General features: G+C 45.2%; 2 protein-coding genes across 2 annotated transcripts; one reads left to right on the forward strand and one right to left on the reverse strand.

Moving 5' to 3' along the window:
• The first annotated feature begins 103 nt into the window (after positions 1-103).
• Positions 104-3,997, forward strand: LOC119456407 (tigger transposable element-derived protein 6). The gene is made up of 2 exons (XM_037718136.2): positions 104-605; positions 1,479-3,997. Exons 1-2 carry the CDS (start codon positions 188-190, stop codon positions 2,597-2,599), a joined length of 1,539 nt encoding a protein of 512 aa, XP_037574064.1. The 5' UTR covers positions 104-187; the 3' UTR covers positions 2,600-3,997.
• A 2,276-nt stretch (positions 3,998-6,273) lies between these two features.
• LOC119456408 (uncharacterized) lies at positions 6,274-14,718 on the reverse strand. Its single transcript, XM_037718137.2, has 2 exons — positions 14,310-14,718; positions 6,274-6,576 (listed from the first exon to the last, which is right to left on the reverse strand). The coding sequence occupies exons 1-2, from the start codon at positions 14,540-14,542 to the stop codon at positions 6,375-6,377; spliced, it is 435 nt and encodes a 144-aa protein (XP_037574065.1). The 5' UTR covers positions 14,543-14,718; the 3' UTR covers positions 6,274-6,374.
• Positions 14,719-14,838: the final 120 nt, after the last annotated feature.

Here is a 14,838-nt window from a genome sequence, read left to right on the forward strand (position 1 = left end):
AAAAATAACATACTCTAACAATAAAATATTTGCTAAATAGGTTTTTTAGTTAATAGACCAATAGAACTTGCGGCGCCGGCTTTATTTTATCTATGGCGTCGTCGACACTTTCTGTTTTAGCCACTTTTAACTTTGTTTTTGTTCGATATTGTGGAGATCAGGAGCTTCCGTCAAAGTCAGCTTTACAATGAATAGAACATGCGATGATACCTTTGAAGTCCGTGCGGAAGACGACGAACCGTGCGCAAGCGAGCGCAGCCCGGAACTGAAGCGTAAGCGTACGACGCTTACGGCAGGAGAAAAGCGCGAAGTTTGTCTGTGGAAGCGCGAGCACCCGCGGTCTACTCTACACGATGTCATGCTTTGGTGTCGCATCAACCTCGGACTGGACATCGGCAAGAGCTCCGTATCCCGCATCTTGCAGGAGAGTGACAAGTGGATCAACACGCTGCCAGAGGCCGTCAACTCGACCAACTCGAGAAATTCCCTTGGTGTCGATATGGAAAAGTCCCTTTTCACATGGCTCCAAGATGCGCGCTCCCGAGGGGTCTATGTAAGCGATGCGATGATCGCCGAAAAGGCCCGCTCTTTCGGGAAGCTGCTCAGTAAGCTCTGTTTACCTTCACCCTGTTTCTTCCCCGAGTGCAGAGCTGCTGACCACAGCGATCATTGATGTATATAGTTGTCACTATCTTGTTTTTGGATATGCATTGCTGTATTTTCAACTTTCTGTTATGACCTTTGTGGAACACGATGTTACACCGTCACTGTATCGGAACAGCTAGGCTTGATGCGCAAGATAGGATAGTTCATGGGCATACACTCCAACCTAAATTGCCTGCAGCATAGCTCTTTGATATGGGTATTGGACATTTTTCTATAAAAAATGTATGGTATTTTTACTTTTATGTTTCTTTTATGTAAACGTCATGTTATATGTTAGGTTAACATCAGAATGCTGTTATTTGCCTTATAATATCATCTTTAAAATTCACTGAGAAAAAAGAAAGGCTGAGGCCAGAAAGACGAACATTGCGTCAACGCACTTTAAAAAAAAAAAAAAAAAAAAAAAAAAAAAAACATTGTTCTTGAAAGTCAAGAGATGTGTATTGTGATAAAGTTTGAAAAGCTACCAACTATCTACCTACCTATAAGCTACCAACTATGCAACTACTTTTTATAGGTAGGTTGCATGGTCTGATCACCTGCCCCGTCTGCTTGTGTCTTAGATGCTATGCTGTTCACCATTGTCATGTTGTACTTAAAGTCAGTTTATTTTTCTTTTGCCAACACTTGACTTAAGTGACTCTTAAGTGACTGATGTGCATTTTGTTAAATCGGGAAGATGTTTTTTTTGTGTTTGTGTGATCCCCGTGATAAGTTACTGGTTGTGAAGCAGAGTTAACTATTTAGCATAATGAGAACTTTGTGTTATGCACGTCATGTACTGAAAACAGGACGATCTATTCCTGTTGCAGAAATGCCCGACAATTTTCGCTATTCAAGAGGTTGGCTGCATCGTTTCAAGTCAAGACATGGGATTTGTAATAGCAGACATGGAAGCAGCTCACCTACGTCTGCAGGCTGCAAGGATACATCTGAAGAGTTGCCCAGTAGCATCAGCCATGCGCAATTACAGACAGTTCTTGCAGATTACACCCTGAACAATATCTACTATGCCCAAGAGATGGTTCTTTCATATGCTGCATTGCCAATGAAAGGAAGCGCTAGGGAGAAGCAGAGATACAATAAACAGAGGCTAGTAGTTGGACTAGTTTACAACTTATCGGGTTCACATCGCTGGAGGCCTATTGTTGTTGGCGGTTCCAAACGGCCCCACAGTTTCGGAACCCTTTTCGATCCGGATATATACTGTAACTACAACTACGAACCAAGAATGTGCCTGACTGCAAGCATCCTCACATGTCAGTTGAAGAGTTTGGATGAGAACCTATGCAAGGAAAAACGACGCGCCATCATGCTAATTGACGAGGCAAGGACTGATGCCTTCAGTGACGTGTACTTCTGCAACCTGCAGATGCACTTCTTGCCTTCCCATTGCATCTCTGATATTGCAACAGGGAGTTCCTCTGTAATTCATGGTGTAAAAGCACTGTACCGGAGAGATCTTGTGCTGCACAGTGCTATGTGTAAAGATGCTGAGCTGCAGACTGAAATCAGTGTTCGCTGGGCACTTCGGACACTCTCACAGGCTTGGATGGCTCTTCCATCTCAAGTTATCTTGGACTCTTGGGGGCAAACAGGCCTTCTGCCATTCCAGCCACTAGAGAGAACAGCTAGTGACACATACGAGGGCTTAGTTCGGGAGCTCCAGAATCTTTTGGACAATGTCTACCCTCGTAGGGCTAGTGCTGAAGCATATATAAGAGTTGATGACTGTGATGGTGTGGATGAGGGTCTGTCCACAACTTTTCATGAGCAGCCAGAGTGTGTTGCCTCAATTCTGGAACCAAACCACACTGATGCTTGGAGAGGCCTTCACACCTTGATTACATACCTTGAACAAGAAGGAGACGTGGGTGCTATACAAGAGCTCTCCAAGTTAGAGAAAAAGCTGAATGTGAAAGTTCTGAAGTAGAGTTCACAGTCTTTAGTGGTTTCCATGTTAAATTTTTTTCCTTATTTTATCGCTTCAATACCCTGACAGAACCGAAAACATTTTTAAGGGAGTACCAATATGACATTTTTCATACTGGCAAGCCTCAAAACACCCTAAATAATTTACTAAAATAGCTTATCTATGAATCAGTTTTGCTTTTGGTTTTGTTTTCCAGTCTATGTGCCGTGACACAGAAGGTGGTCACTTGAGAGCAGAATATTGCGACGTTCCAGCTTTCACTCTGGCTCACTCAATTGTCTGCTACGCTGCCTCATTGAGCCATGCAATGAGTAGCAGCATAGCAGACAACCGAGTGAGCCAGAGAAAGTGCAAAAACACTGTCATGTGCTGCTCCCAAGTGACCACTTTCTGCATCATGATGTCTTGACACATACACACCTCCTGCAAAACGAAACAAAAAACGGTTTCTAGAAAAGCTATTATGCAAGTTATTTAGGGCATTCCGAGGCTTGTCAGTATTTTTTGAAGTCAAAGTCCATCATTTACAGCAAAAAAAAAATGAAAAGCCTGAAATGTCTCATCAGTAATCGTTTAGGATGCTGAGCGATAAATTGTACTTCACTCCAAAGTCCTTGTGTAGCGTGGCTTAGGGTGCAGAAAGTTTGACTGCCACGCAGAAGAGATGATGTTTGAAAGTAACTAGCACTGTGCAGACTTGTTGGCTAAAAATATTAACATATCACATAAAACTGAGAGCCTGCTTGCACTTGCTGACTCTATGGTAATCATAAACACCTTGAATCAAACATTACTAAACCCAGCATGTGTTTCAAATATAATATACAAAAACGTGTGCATCGAGATCCAAACAAGACGTAGGGTAGTGCACAGGAAGATGGAGACTTGACGTGATCAACAGTTCTTGGAGAAGAGATGTCTCTAAAGCCAATCGTTCGACAAGAGGACAAGCACCATTCACACGGGAGGCCCTGGGTGCCCGGCTCCCCCTCCACCCCCCAAGAAATACCGGCACTTCAGTGCCGACATAACCCACGCCTGCATGACCAGACCCAGCCTGTGCCTGCTGGAGGAACTGTGTGTGTACTACATGTCTTCGCTTAGGCCATGTATGTATGTGGTAAAGATGGAAGCCATTGATATATACTGCAGGCACCATAAAGCAATTGTCAATGCAGAGCAATAAATGATAAGTTGCGAAGCATTTATAAATGAGAAGATACTAAATGAGAAGCATTTAGTATCTTTGGTTTTTTTACCCAAGTTTGTTTTTGGTTAAGAAAATAAAAAATAGAACTTCGACCATTTTTTATTTTGTTTGCTAGGGTGTAATCAAGCGTCACTTTTTCCAACACGTCACTTTAGCTTTGCACGGAATGCCTTGGATCTCTGCAGAATGTCCGTGTGTACTTGAAAGCCTGACCTAGGCCCATCAGTGAATAGGCCCAGTCCAGGCCCTCCAAAAAAACCTTTTACTCAGACTGGCCTGGCCCGTGAACTACCCGGCCTGGGTCTTTTGGTAAGCCTGGGCCCATGCAGTGCTCTAACATTGACACTCCTCATTTCCATGTTGGCTCTTGCTGCCTTGTCATGATTTCAACATTGACAGAAGCAATCCAAAGCTTAAAAGAAAGGCGAGCTTACTTTAGTCACATCTATTCTTGACACTTACATATAACCACATTGCAGCTGGTGGGCGATTGCAGATCCACAGATCACTTCGGTAATGCTCTCATTTGGTTTAAAGGTAAAGAAAGACTGATCACAAAACGTTCTACATTATTTACAGTTAGATGCCACAGCAAATGCCATTGCTCCTTCTTTTCCAGACTAGAGACTGGCCACAAGTAGCTTACACTGAGGCACAGTTACACAAAGCATCAATATTGCGTAATGCTTAGTGCCTTGTATTTTGCACATGCTAATTGGCTCTACACTTAATTTCCCCTATGTATGTTTTCAACTAGTTTTCCTTGTCAACACATTCTTCTCAGAGTGCATCAAATTAATGTGCTTTGCTACTAACCAAGCATGCAAAATGTGAACCTTACTACATTACTAGTTGTGGAAATACTTTTCCACAACTCTAAGAATCCAACAAGCAATGACACCAAGGACAACATAGGGGAAATTACTTGTACTTACTAATTGAATTAAAGAAATGATAAATTAATGGAAATGAAAACAGATGAAAAAACAACTGTCCGCAGGTGGGGAACAAACCCACATCTTCGCATTACGCGAGCGATGCTCTCACCATTGAGATACCACGGAGCCGTTTTCCCATCCACTTTCTGGGGTATTTATATTTTACAACTAGAATTAACCCTGGGAGTGTTAGCCATTGTTAGTTCAATGGTGAGAGCATCGCACGCGTAATGCGAAGACGTGGGTTCGTTACCCACCTGCGGCAGTTGTTTTTTCATCTGTTTTAATTTATAATTTCTTTAATTCAATTAGTAAGTACAAGTAATTTCCCCTATGTTGTCCTTGGTGTCATTGTTGGATTCTTATGATAATAAAAATTGGGCCCCTTGGTTCCCTTTCTTCTCATTGATTACATAACAAGGGCTCGAATCAGGCAACATTGCTGCCTTCAGGTAGCATATGTGGGTTTATTGACCAGTTGCCATCACCGAAAAAGATCACGTGCTCGTGACGCTTCCGGCAGAAAGGATGTTCCACATCCGCCCCTAGGTTTGTGAGTGGTGGCGCTGGCTAACACTCCCAGGGTTAATTCTAGTTGTAAAACATAAATACCTCAGAAAGTGGATGGGAAAACTCCTCCGCGGTAGCTCAATGGTGAGAGCATCGCACGCATAATGCGAAGACGTGGGTTTGTTCCCCAACTGCGGACAGTTGTTTTTTTGTCCGTTTTCATTTCCATTATTTTATCATTTCTTTAATTCAATTAGTAAGTACAAGTAATTTTTCCTATGTTGTCCTTGGTGTCATTGTTTGTTGGATTCTTATAATATGATAATAAAAATCGGGTCCCTCGGTTCCCTTTCTTCTCACCCGCCGGGGTGGCTCAGTCAGCTAAGGCGTTGCGCTGCTGAGCACGAGATCGCGGGATCGAATCCCGGCCGCGGCGGCCGCATTTCGATGGAGGCGAAATGCAAAAACGCCCGTGTGCTTGCGTTGTAGTGCACGTTAAAGAACCCCGGGTGGTCAAAATTATTCCGGAGCCCTCCACTACGGCGTGCCTCATAATCAGAACTGGTTTTGGCACATAAAACCCCAGAAAAAAGAAGGTTCCCTTTCTTCTCGTTTTCCACAACTAGAAATATAAACTGTGATTTATACAGTTGCATCCTACACAAGAACACTAACGAAATAAAGGAGACGCAAAGACAGCACCTGTTCCTTGGGCTGGCTGTTCTAGTATTCCTTTCCTCGTCTTCTCTTCCAGCTCCCGCGGCCAAGTTCACTTTGTCTTTACAACACCTTCATTTTATCTGTCATAAGCATACATTTGTTACACAGTAATACTGGAAAAATACATTTTAGATTCACTTTGTTATATTTGATAATTCATTACATCTATATTCGTTATACTTTAGTTTGACTGTACCACTGCTTTTTGAGCATGAATCATGACCTGCAGATGACTGCGAGGTTCATGGTTCATGACTGCGAGTTTGCAATGGCCAATGAATGATCCCATCACAGTCTTGCAAGCACCCAGTTTCGGTACAGTGAAAAACTGAGGAAAATGTTTATTGCGTGAGACTTTCAAACACAATAACATTCATTTCACAGTCGCACTTCAAGATTAGTAGTCTCTTCTTGGCCTTTGCTGGTATGAGTAGTTATCACGTGAATCCTGCCTGTGGTCTTCACGGTCTCTGTATCCACGGTTACCACCACCATAGTCTTGGTAGCCTCTGCGTCGATCCTCCCATTGCCTCCCTCCTCTGTGCCAGCTGTTATTCCTGTCACCTCTGCCACGACCGTAACCCTCCTGGCGGTTGTCTCTGAAAGAGAACGACAAAAGCGTGAAGCAAGCATATGTCAAAAGCTTTACATAGCAGCTTGAGTTACTAGGTCTCCATGTGCTTATTATAAACCTTCGATTTCACCTGATTAAAGGCCAACTGCAGCAAAATTTCACTTTGGCTAAAGGGGCTATTAATGGGTAGTATACCGTCTGTTTTTTTAATGCGAATAACATTCTTTGCCTACTTCAGCCGTTTTTCCCCTACTTCACCTGCTTGGGCCACTACGGATGTGCTGCTGGTTGTGATGCATGGTGGTTGCTCCATTGTCGTCATGATATCTTGCTCTCACAATGTTGGCGTCGTCAGCGCGATCTATACCGACCCAGTGCCCCAAGTTGTCTATGCTAGTGGCTTGGGCCACTAGCACAGTGTAAGAAATATAGGTGTTGACACTCGCCGCCAGCCGCGGCAGAGAGCACGCATAGGTCATGTTCGCTATAGCCACACCCCATTGGCCACTGAGCCGCAGCGCCCCCCATGCAGCTCATAGGCCAAGCCGTAACCTAGGCAACCTAGGGCATTGCATGCTGGCCTAGGTATTGCATGCTGACGCTCGTCCCACCAGCGCATCCGCTGGTTTAGCGCCGAACAAGATCTGGTCGCGCCGTTGGGCGGAGTGTCAACACCTGAAGTATATTTCTTACACCGTAGCCACTAGGCATGGGCTTGTGCTCGTGATGCCATCATGGTAGTTGCATCACCATCATTCCAGCTTTGTCATCCGACACTTGTCATTTCGTCGTTGTCTTGCCATCGTCACACAGTAGCCATGTATTCGTCATATATTCACACCGCCACAGTGATGCCCGTGGTCGTTCAATCATCATCATTCCAGCTTCGTGATACGAGTCTCGTCATGCTGCTGTCATCACTCCTTCTACTCTGACCGAGATGCCCAAGTTTTCTAATAGCTTGGGCCACCAGTTAGGTGTTTGGGATGGTGATGCTGTCATGGTCATAGCATCGTTGTCAATCCAGCTTTCTCATCTGCCTTTCGTCATGCCATCATCGCCACACAGTCATAATGCCGTCGTTTTATCTTCTTTCCGGGGTTTTACGTGCCAAAACCAGTTCTCATTATGAGGCACACCGTAGTGGAGGGCTCAGGATTAATTTTGACCACCTGAAGTTCCTTAACATGCACTACAACGCAAGCACATGGGCGTTTTTGCATTTCGCCTCCATCGAAATGCGGCTGCCGTCGCTGCCGGGATTCGATCATGCAACCTCGTGCTCAGCAGCGCAATGCCTTAGCTGACTGAACCGGGTGTCATTTTATCATTGTCATCACTCCACTAATGTAATCCCACTGTCATGTAGTCGTCATAACACCTTCCTCGTTCAATTGACATAAATCTTTCTTTTTTCACTGTACTGTAATCATACTGTTGTCATTCAATCGTGATTATGCCGCCCTTGTCAGACAGTCCCTATCATGCCTTCATTGTCAGACCATTGCCACATGCTTACGTGGTCGTGCCATAATTCTCACTCCAGCTGCGTTGTCTGATTCTCGTCATGCCATCGTCATCACACCATAGCCGTCATTCAGGTTTCGTGATACAGTCATCGTCATGTCATTGCCATCATACACCCATTGTCATTCCATTGTCATGCCATCATCATCATACAGTCACCGCCATGCATTTGTTGCCATACCGGCATTGGGATGCCGTCGCAGCCATTTCACCATCATAATTGCAGGTTCACATCCGTCTCTACTCATGTTGTCATCGTCATACCACCTTCGTCAATCCATCAACACCATTCCTTGTTCGTCATTCTATCAGATTCACGCTGTCGTCATTGTGTCGTTCTCACATACATGCTATCATGCGTTCGTTGTCATACCGTCAACGTCATTCCGTCTTGGTTGTGCCATTGTCGTCATTCCCTCTTCTTCATCTGGTTCTTGTCATACCATCATCATCTCATTACCCTCCTGTCGTCATCGTTATATGCTGTTATCGTTCGATTGATATGATTTATTCTTTGTCATTCCATCATCACTGCGTCGGTGTCATGCAGTCGTCGTCATGGCTCCATGCTCATGGGCGACCTTGGTAAGCGAGTGCCATAGCAAAGTGGGACAACATCGGAGTATGTGGCATATTGTCGAAACAATAAAAGTCGATAATTACTGCTACACGTGCTAAATAAACGTGAATTTAGGAATGTGATCTGTTGCTACATTGCTCGATTACTATTCGCATTACCATCGATAGTCATCATGAGATGAGTTCTGCCCCGTAATTATTTTTTACACCATACAGAACTTTCAAAGGTAACCTGTGGCAGACAGTACAATTACAGTCCTTGAGCTAGATTACTTTAAGGTGTAGACAATGCTTGCATGAGAAATCAAAATGCATAATTAACTAATTAACAAATTTTTACTAATTAAGCATTTTAAGAAATTAAGGCACATATAGCAATTGACAAATTGTAGCCGGTGGGTTCGCAAGGCATATGCACTGAGAAAAAATTCTCAGGACGATGCCAATTTCACGAAATTCATTCCCGTAGTGTGTGAGGAAATTTACTCGTGTTCTAGTTATTTTTGTGCTTCAGTGCATAAAACGTCATAATAAAGCACATGACATTAATGTTTGTGGGTTGCAATTAAAGTGCTCTGAAACATGCTGCGTATGAATAAAGAGTGCATTTGGCCTCATCTGCAGCCTGGTCTGCTTATCACTATCATGAACCTCTGCGAGAGAGGCACATCACTGGCATAAATCGTACAACTGAAGCCTCTGTTACTGCCCTTTAAATTTTTATGTGACAGCAGAACAGGCTAGCTGCGCTATTAATTCATGTGCGGCACATTTGAGAGCACAACAATCACAATGCTAAAGCAGCATGTCACATACTACTTGGAATACCTTGCATATTACAATAAGAGATATTGTTGTGAGCGCCAAATGGACAGGATTGGTCACGCTCCGTTAACGTTAGCATCTAAGCTCCTATTCAAGCCCTTCAAAACAGTGGTGGGTTTTGGATTTCTTGTTTCGATACCTATCAGAAATTGGACTCCTTGGAAAGCTTTAAAGAAGGTTCACTTCATGATGTAGAAAAGCCTGAATTCACCCATCATTTCACCTGTAAATATTATCAGGTTCAATCGCGCATTTCATATTCATTTTCATTCTCCTTTTTTTCCCACTCTCCTCTGGAATATTTTAATCTCCTTAACCCTCCCTATGCAGAGTAGCATGTGAGCAGTTGTATACAGGCTGGCAAAAATCTCCGCTTTCTAATAAAGAGCTTCTTCTCTCATATTTTGCAAGCTCTCGTTAGGATCTAGAAAAGATTTTTGCGTAACGAGCAGGAAGTTTGAAACTGCTGAATTAGATGTTTCCTAGAATGCTCTACAACATTCATACTGAAAATTTTGCACTAGAATGAATACTTGCATAGTTGCTTTATTAATCTTGACTAATTATGCAATTAAGCAAACTAAAAAAATAGTGCAACCTGTTCCATACAATAGCCAACAACATGCATTTAGTCACATCCTCTAGAATACTTCAGCATATTCTAAACCTTGGGTAGCTGGGACACCCTGTATATCAGTGGTCTCAAACACATCTCCAACACCGGGCCGCATCCAGTCCATAGAGCTCCTGAAGCGCCACACCGGTAGGCATGCGGCACCCTTTCCCCTAGGCCACACCTGAGAGTAACACGAGCCGCATGTTTGGGACCACTGGCGTGTATCCTAAATACACTCTTTTCAAAGCAAGCCTTTCATTAAAGAATGAATGACTCATGCAATCTGTTGCATTGATGTCTCACAGGACACAGGTTCTTGACAGCTCTAAAACCTATGGCCGATACCCACTATGGGGGATTGGTCAATAATTGGGATGCATGGTGACAGAAATTAAAACTCTAGCACGGGCATTAAAGTAAGCACTATGAGTGTTGAGAACGAAGTCATTTCAGGTCCACTTGCTGTGGACCTGAAATGACTGCCTTCATTCCGCATCCTACTTTTCATCTGTGGACCTCCGATCAGGCTATTGGCAGATACCCATGCATTCAGCTGACAAAGAGAAACCGCTTTTGTGACCCCAGACGGCTTGTTTGAATTCAACGTCATGCCTTTCGGTTTGTGCAACGCGCCTGCAACATTCGAAAGGTTTATGGACACGGTACTGCGCGGCCTGAAATGGGAGATTTGTTTGTGTTATCTTGACGACGTCGTCATTTTTGGCCGCACCTTTGCAGAACACAACCATCGACTGGACGTTGTTCTGACGTGCCTTGAACAAGCTGCCCTTACACTCAATTCAAAAAAATGTCACTTTGGCCAACGAGAGGCGCTAGTACTAGGACATCTGGTGGACAAGCACGGGGTACGACCAGACCCACAGAAGGTCGCTGCAGTTAGCGGCTTTAAACAACCGCAGTCACAACGCGAGCTGAGGAGCTTCTTGGGTCTTTGCTCGTACTTCCGACGTTTTGTGCCCAACTTTGCCGATACTGCCTACCCCCTGACTTCATTGCTGCGCAAGGATAACCCTTTCACCTGGACAGCAGATTGCGATTCCTCGTTTCGTCAACTGAAGTTCCTGCTCTCTTCTGGACCCATACTTCGTCATTTTGACCCATCTGCCACTACAGAATTGCACACCGACGCGAGTGGAATCGGCCTCGGCGCCGTCCTCGTGCAGCGCTTTGGTGACGCCGAGCATGCCATTGCCTACGCCAGCCGTTCGTTGAGCAGGGCCGAACAAAATTACACCGTCACTGAGCAAGAGTGTCTTGCCGTCGTCTTTGCAGTCCAGAAGTTCCGGCCATATCTCTACGGGCGTCGCTTCACAATCGTTACGGACCACCATTCACTATGTTGGTTGGTTGGTCTCCGCGACCCGTCTGGCCGCCTTGCTCGATGGGCGCTACGTTTACAGGAATTTGACTTTGCAGTCCGTTACAAGAGTGGCAGACATCATGCGGACGCTGATTGTCTTTCGAGGCTCCCTCTACCAACAAGTGAATGTGACGCCGACAATTTCGATGAGTTTCTGGCCGCCATCGACGACATTCTTTTTCCTGATCTGGCCACCTTCCGGGAAGAGCAGCGTGACGACCGCAGCCTGGATGCCCTCTTCGCCTCAGCTGCTCAGCCAACAGGCAACAATGGCTTTGTCATCCAAAGTGGCCTGCTCTACAAGAAGAATTATGCGGCTGATGGTGCCCGCCTCCTCTTAGTGGTCCCTAAAAATTTAAGAACCCACGTGCTCCGTGCTATGCACGACGACTCGACCGCTGGGCACCTGGGTTTCACCAGAACATACCACCGGATTCAGGGCCGATTCTACTGGACCAGTATGCGACGGGATATAGAGAAGTATGTGGCCAGTTGTAACAAGTGCCAGCAATTCAAGCGCCCTAATACTGCTCCGGTCGGACTCCTTCACCCTGTAGCGCCACCATCATCTCCTTTCGAAATGGTTGGAGTGGATCTTCTCGGCCCATTCCCGCGCTCAACAAACGACAACCGTTGGATTATAGTCTGCGTCGACCATCTGACGCGCTATGCTGAAACCGCAGCGATGCCAACGGCCACGGCTCTTGATGTTTCGAGCTTCCTCCTATCCTCCGTTATACTCCGTCATGGACCCCCTCGTGTTATTGTGAGTGATCGCGGTCGCCAGTTCGTGGCCGACGTAGTCGAAGAGCTGTTGCGTCTCTGTGCTTGCCAGTTTCGCCACGCGACCCCGTATCACCCACAGACAAATGGTCTCGTCGAGCGCACTAACAGAACTTTGACCAACATGCTTTCGATGTACGTGGATTCCAGGCACAAAAATTGGGATGACATCTTGCCTTTTATCACATACGCCTACAACACCGCAAAGCATGAAACTACAGGCTACAGCCCTTTCTATCTTCTTTATGTTAGACCACCCCGCAACTTCCTTGACACCATTCTACCTTTTACTCCTCATGGGGACTCTTCTATTGCCCAGACTCTCTGCCGCGCTGAGGAAGCACGCCGCATAGCTCAACTCCGTACGTTGGCATCCCAGGACCACTCCAAGATCCGCTACGATTCAAGACATAAGAATGTGTCATACGACAAAGGGGACATTGTATGGCTTTGGACACCACTTCGCAAGCGCGGACTGTGCCAGAAGTTTCTGGCTCGTTACACCGGGCCTTTCGTCATCACCGATCGCCTAAGTGATGTAACCTACTCGATTGCTCGGCTCGTGTCCAATGGCTACCGGTCTAAGAAGACGCAGCTTGTTCATGTCGCTCGCCTGAAACGCTGTCATCCACGTGACTCCGAGTGGACGTAACAGTTACTCGCCCAGCGGGCTTCGTCTGTGAAGGGAGGAGTGTTACGCAAAAGCTACGGCAAGGACGGAGGAAGAGGAGAACGAAGTGCGCTTGTCTTGGTAGCGGCTCGGTGTCGGCGCGGCCCCTTATCATCAATTCATCTGTAAAATAAACGCACCCCATCGTAACAATATGATGGCTCTCTGGAACTCCTTTATTTTTGCCCCTGTACAAAAGCGCAAGCAACCAGTGCTGCACTAATGCATGCTTTTGTTGTCCTCCACTTCCCTTAATCCTACACACTGCTGTGCCTGTACTGCGTCTCCGCTTAACAAAGATGTCGGATGGGCACCTGAGTTTACAGTTTATGATGCAGCACGCAACTTGTACACAGTGAGTGCAGTGTTGTAATGTAGTTGTTGAGAATTCAGAGCATCGCGAAACTGGTTGATTGTGTGTAAGATTTTCTCATGGTACTCCACGGCTCCAGTTACTTTTCCTTCATAGTCATCATCACTGCCCAAGAGTTCTTCAATCTCGGTGTGGATTTCAGTGAGGGAATGGTCTTTGTTTTCAAGGTCTTTCAAGAAGACTTGCAAGTTTGCAGGCATTGGTTTGGTTGCTTGCAAGGACTCAGTAGCTGCAACAATGATACAGCTAGCAGCACCTTGAATGACACCGTGCTGATAACGCAGTCGGCCCATTATGGGTTGTGAGAGCTGCAGAGTCCTTCCTAGGTTTTGGCACTATAATGGTGAGAACGAAGTCAGTGTGCATTCACGCACTGTGATAACTGGAACTCATTATTTTTTTTGCGCTACATAATATGCAGCGTGCATAGTTCTAGCAATGGTGCGTGCGTCATCATCTTCTTCCCAAAGTTTCAATAATGAGTAAGACTAAGTTACATGTGAGGAACAAAAAGGAAAACGAATCGCGAGCATTGATAACTATTTAACATATGGATGCAACAGGGAAGTTGTTTAGAATCAACGAAATTATGGATGGCGGTTCAAATATCCCTGTGGCTGAATCACAGGTTAAGGCCCCAACACAGCTTTTAGCTGGCTTGTGTGTGTGTGTGTTTCACGCAGGCAACGATTCACGGCGGACTGTGCTGGACAAGTGTGCGTCAAGCTGTAAAACTACATTTCTGCTAAACATGAGCTTTCACAGCTGCTGGCGCAATTGCCTTCTTCACATTTTTTTTAAAGATCGTCTTTAAACCTCACATTTGACAAATAGCAGGAGAAATTCCAGTGAGTTTTATTTTTTCGGTGTCACAGTAGGTAAATAAAATGAGTTTGTAAGCTGTAATTCCACATAGAAATATTGTAAAACAAAGCTTGGGAAATGCTGAGTGATAATGATATGGCCTGCTGACCCACTGCGACTTGAGAACTGCGATTGCATACCTTCTGTCGTACGATCTCCTATTCTGCACGAACCAAGGATAGACAACGGGAGGCGGTGGCAATGGCTTGTTGACAACATCCATGTATTTGGAATCTTGGTCAGTGTATCTGTACTTGAACTTCTCTTCATACTCCTGCAGGAGCTTGTCTAGTAATTTATTCGAACACTGCTGGTCCTCTATTTCACTGGCAGATGCATTTGAACACTGCGCCTTCTCATCAAGTCCGCTCATGTCGTAGCCTCAAGAAGATGCGCAGACAATGCGTTGAAGAACACGACCTTTCACAAAGCACGAGAAAGTCGCTGGGGCATATCTGGCCAGTTAAAATGCGGGCTTCGACGCTTTTTCGCTTGAAACGATCAACAAACACTTCGACTACAGCGACGCTACTTCTCGTTGGCGTTGGCTTCGGCAGGGCTTGGCTAGTGAATTACCATGGCTAGTAGATTGATAAATAAGTGGATAGATGCTATTATAAATGTGTAAATGTGTGTGTGTTATTGTAAATGTGCTATTATAAGTAAATG

The sequence above is a fragment of the Dermacentor silvarum genome, chromosome 6, assembly GCF_013339745.2.
Source record: "Dermacentor silvarum isolate Dsil-2018 chromosome 6, BIME_Dsil_1.4, whole genome shotgun sequence".
Taxonomy (NCBI): Eukaryota; Metazoa; Arthropoda; class Arachnida; order Ixodida; family Ixodidae; genus Dermacentor; species Dermacentor silvarum.